General features: G+C 36.8%; 1 protein-coding gene across 1 annotated transcript in view; it reads left to right on the top strand.

Moving 5' to 3' along the window:
- Window positions 1-2119: 2119 nt before the first annotated feature.
- LOC115984614 (RAB11-binding protein RELCH homolog) overlaps window positions 2120-5344 on the top strand; it is a 14781-nt gene continuing 11556 nt past the window's right edge. The window contains exons 1-2 of the mRNA XM_031107636.1: window positions 2120-2589; window positions 3074-3167. Of these exons, the coding sequence (XP_030963496.1) occupies window positions 2350-2589; window positions 3074-3167 (334 nt within the window). The 5' untranslated portion in view covers window positions 2120-2349. The remainder of the gene's footprint in view (window positions 2590-3073; window positions 3168-5344) is intronic.

The raw sequence follows: 5344 nt of genomic DNA, 5'->3' as shown, positions 1-5344 counted from the left end.
CTTTTTAAAATCTGAAACAGAGAAAGAATAAAAGAGGGAGCAAGACATTGATAGTCAAGCATTGAGCAAAATTGCTGAAAACGGAAGAAGAAGAAGAGTAAACACTTAAACAGGGAAAGAATAAGAGAGACAGCAAGACATACATGGCGTTTGAAGCTTTTAACAATGATGATAAGGTGCTTTAACAATGGTGTTTGAGCTTAAATCGTGAGAAACCCAAAATGATCTCTTAAGGGTTTTGAGTTTTGGGTTATAAAGTAGGGGATTTTTTTTTTTTTTTTCATTCATTTGGCCTTAAATTTTTAACAGTTTCGTTAGTGGTGATGTTTGCAAAACAATATGGAAAAAATAGCATCTCGAGTTTTATGATAAAACTCGATTCTTAAATGCTTGACTTTAAGATTATCTACGTGGAATCCATGTAGAACTCAAGTTTATAATACTTGAGTTCCTCTTTTGCACTTCTTCTTCCTCCGTGTTTTCCAAATCGTGTCTTTGGATCTGCGTTTTTTGGATCGTTCTTCTTCTTCCTTCAGATCCAATTCTTCGATTTTTCAGATCATCTTCATCTTCATGTGTTTTCCAGATCGGTTCTTCAGATTGTTCTTCTTCTTCCTTTGGATATGGTTCTTCGATTCTTCAATTCTTCAAATCGTCTTCATCTTCATATGTTTTCTAGATTGGTTCTTTAGATCGTCTTCATCTTCATCTTCGTTCTTCAGATACTTTTATAGAACTCAAGTCTGAGAAACTCGAGTTCCACGTGGATAAATTACTCCACCTCAGCACTAGAACTCAAGTCCTTGAGGCTCGATTTTGTCACCGAACTCAAGCTTCATAGATTCGAGATACTAGTTTCCTAAATGGTTTTAAAACCTTGATAACTAATGATATTCTCTCCCAAAATTATGCTAGCTTGCAAATTACCTCTAAAGTAGGAGTCGGGTTTCATGTTTCAGCTTTGATGTTTTTTTATATCAGCTTTGATGTTTTTTTATATATAAAAAAAAAAAAAAAATTAGTGATGTGGAAAATTGTGGAGGCTCCAAAACTAGTCAACAAAAAGTTAAAGACTTTGGTTTTATAGTATAATAGAATGCACCAATTAAGCTCAAAAAAAAAAAAAAAAATCCAATAATTCATGATAAAACACAATCATCTAGAATCATATATACTACACCTTATACCCATGATTACCATCCCCATCTTGTAATAACCCTAATACATCGCTCCAAGATCAGTTCGTAACCCATAATGAACAATTATATAACAGCACAACCATGTAGCCTGATCTTTCAACTATGAAAACAAAACAAATATTTAGTAAAAAGCTGATAAGAACAATGGTTGAATACCTGTTGCTTGTCTCTCAATCTCTCTCAAATCGGTCTCTTTCTCGGTCTCTCTCTCAAACTCAATTTATCAAAAATCCATCACCTTCTTAACCTTAATCTCGACTTGTCTCTCAAACTTGGCCTCAATCTCGGTCTCGATCTCGGTCTCAGTCTCAAACTCAGTTTCTCTCTCAAACTGACCCAACTCCTATTCCAATTTTTCCCAAATTTACTCAGTTAGGGCTTCAAAAATCCATCATGTTTTTGGTTTTGATTTCAGGGGAAGCGGAATAACGTCGTTCCCCTTAAATTTTTTTTTTTTACAATTTTTTTTATTTTCTTTTAGTTATGAAATTTATTAAAAAAAAAAAGAGCCAGAACGGCGTTGTTTTGACTCACTTAACGACACCAATTAACTGATGTTTAACGGAATAGTTAGAAAATTGAAATGACAAAACTGATAATTAGAAACTGAAATTATAAAAATTAAAAGTTAAAAAATCAGTTTTAGATTTTTGCCATTATTTATTTTCCAAATTACTGTACCGCGATTAGTTACTTCCCAGTCCCCATTACGTTAAAAAAATAAAATTCAAACGTTGACCTGAATCTAGCGGTGCACCCAATAACAATAATCACCTTTTATATCAAAAAAAAAAAAAAAAACCTTTACGTCGGTGAGTTGATTTAAATCACGGGGAACCCTATATCAAAATGCAAATAAAAAAATCCTAGTCATCATGATAAACGGTCAGAATTACAATAAGTAATAGCTAACCATGAAACTCTTATGCTGATGCGTGCACTGAAACCTGGCTCTCCTCTCCTCTACCTTCTCTTCTCCAACGACCTGAGCTTTAGTTCACGTTCACGCTCACGCACAAACTACAAAGCCCACGGAGATCTCATCTAGCACTAGCACACAAGCTTCTTCTTCCTTCTTCAATGGCGATAGAGAGAGATAGATAATATTAGGGTTTTGGATCTATCACTCCGGACCGAGAGTGAGAGAGAGATGGACGTGGAGAGGTCTTCGCTGTGCAATTGCGTGGTGAACTTTCTGTTGGAGGAGAGGTATTTGTTGACGGCATTCGAGCTACTCCACGAGCTTCTAGACGATGGCCGTGACGCCCAGGCTATTCGCCTCAAGGAGTTCTTCTCCGATCCCTCTCAATTCCCTCCCGATCAGATCTCTCGCTTCAATACTCTTCGAGGTTCTCTCTCTCTCTCTCTCTCTCTCTCTCTCTCTCTTTCTCTTTCTCTTTATAGTTCCGTTTGGTTGCTGAGAAAATGTGAGAAATGAGGGATTCGTTTAATTTGAGATCTTGTAAGTTTGATAAAGATTAATTTTATTGTAATTTTGATGTGTACGATATTGGTTCATGTTTTACCGAGTTAGTGGTAGGATTTCAATTCTATTGCGAATTTTGGAACTCGAAATTGTTCCCGGAGAATTGTGGCATTGAGAAATTTGTGATACCAGGAGACATTTTCACTTTTCGATTTTATGATTATGATATATAGAAAATTTTGGAAATGATCGATCAATGAGAGTGAAATCTTGGATCTTAGTTCTCTGTTTCAACAGGAGTTACGAAGAAACCCCTAGGAAGATCATATTAATGCGGGTAAGATAGTAAAATTTGAATTTAGGTTGAAATATTGGCTAGAAAAAACCAACAAAGAAATAAAGGAATCTGCAGGATAGTAAGAATGTTCTTTGGCATTGATTGCTATAGATCAGGAAGGATTGCATGACATTGTTTGATAATGCAATAAAAAATATGGGTTTATTGAATGGGGGGACAATGGTGCTATTGAATGGAAGGTATGGTCAGAGGTGAAGAAATTAAGAGGCTCAACATCTTGTTCTTTCTTGGCTACTCTGCGTGAACTGTGAAGCAATTGAGGATTATTTTTGTGAAGGGGAAAAGGATAACAAAGTATAATGGAGGCGTGTGAGCCTGAACACCTGTGATCCAAAGAAACATATCAAATAAGCATAATTTTTTTTTGATAAGTAAGAATGTTATATATATGAACAGCTACTCTATGCATGAAAAATACAGAGCAAACCCAGAAAATACAAGAAGAACAAAACAAAGAGAAAACATAAAAGAAAACCAGACAACAGATTAGTTACAAAAGAGAAAGAGAATTAAGAAAAGAAGGGAGAGAATCACTAGTCGTGAGTCCCCAAGCCCGAGACCAATCAAAAAGAGTTCCACTAAAAAAAGTAAGCATCTGATCACCGGACCTATTCAAATCCTCAAATGTCCGTTGATTCCGTTCCTTCTAAATACACCATAGGATGCACAACAGTACTAAGTTCCAAATCTGAGACGAATGCTTCCCCACCCAATTCCACCAGCCAAAAAGCAAATCTGGGATCGATCTAGGTATAACCCAAGACAAACCAAAAGTTATTAAGGTAAAGCTCCACAACTAATGAGCCATCTCACAATGAAGAAGTAAGTGGTCTACTGTCTCTCCACAATGTCAGCTCATAATGCACCAGTCTACCAAAACCAATCTCCTTAATCTCAAGTTATCACCCGTTAAGATCTTATTCCAAGCTACACACCAAACAAAAAAAGAAACCTGTCTAGGTGCCTTTACTTTCCAATACATTTCCAAGAAAAGACGATTGAGGGAGAATCCCGCAATTTGTTATAATATGACTGGATGTCAAACTCCTCATTAGGTTTCAACTTCCATCTCATCCAGTCTCCAACATCTAGTGGAGGAGTATTAGCTCCCAATATACGAAGAAAATGTAGCCCTTCATCCATCTCCCAATCATTAAGTTCTCGAAAAAAACAAACATCCCAAATTCTTTTATCCTTCGCACCCTATCTTGACAAAGAAGCTTCTACAGATGCCTCCTTATCAATGGCAATACCATATAGCCTTGGGAAAGCCAATTGGAAAGGTTGATCCCCATACCACTTATCCTGCCAAAATCTCACTCTATTCCCAAATCCAACAACAAACTGACAATTTTTGCTAAAATCCTCCCATCCCATATGAATACCTCTCCACAAACCACACCCATGAACTCCCCTTCCTAGCTTTGAGGTCCATCCCCCCCAATCTTCCCCATATTTTGAAACTACCACCCTCCTCCATAACCGATCCTCTTCCTTCCCAAACTGCCACAACCATTTCCCCAATAAGGCCTTATTGAAAGTAGTAAGTTTTCTTATCCCCATGCCACCGTTAGCTATAGGTGCACAAATTTTATTCCATCCTACCAGATGAGTTTTGTTATCACCCCATAGAAAATCCCTTTGCAACTTTTCAATTTTATTAGCTACATAAGTAGGAATGGTAAATAGAGATAGAAAATAGGTAGGAAGACTAGATAGCGTACTCTCGAGTAACATCAAACAACCCCCTTTAGACAAATACAACTTCCTCCACCCGGCTAAGTTCCACTCAATTTTTTCCAAAATGGGATTCCAAATTGAAGGGAAGTTAGGCGAAGCCCCCAACGGCATGCCAAGATAAGACATAGGCAAAGTTCCAACACTACAGTTCAAAATTTTAGCCAGGGCATGCACATCATCAACCTCAATTTTGAGATACAAGAGGTGTTTGGTTCCAGATTTTATATTATCCCACTGGGATGGCACCTGTATCTTTTGTCTTTGGTGCTGTGGGTTTTATTTTTTTATAATGCACTAGCGATGCATAGATGGCTAGTCATGTCAATATGTGCACATTATTTGCATTTAACTATGTGCAGCTAGCATTTTCCATCTAAAAAGGGTAAAAGAATTATTTTTCTGATGACGTTAGTACGCTAATTTGTTAGTTGTAATATTTAATCATGGTTTTCATTCCTTTTCTGGGTTTATCAAAAATTATAATTTTATGATGCAAATAAATGCACTTGTAAGTGGTTTCAGTCCATGCCTGAATCACACATTACAACAACAACAATACCAAGCCTTAATCCCAAAATTTGGGGTTGGCTCCTCAACATATTAGTTAGGGTTGATCACATG

Source organism: Quercus lobata, chromosome 4, assembly GCF_001633185.2.
Source record: "Quercus lobata isolate SW786 chromosome 4, ValleyOak3.0 Primary Assembly, whole genome shotgun sequence".
Classification (NCBI taxonomy): Eukaryota; Viridiplantae; Streptophyta; class Magnoliopsida; order Fagales; family Fagaceae; genus Quercus; species Quercus lobata.
Note: the sequence above shows the minus strand (reverse complement) of the source record. Positions and strands in the feature narration are given on the sequence as shown.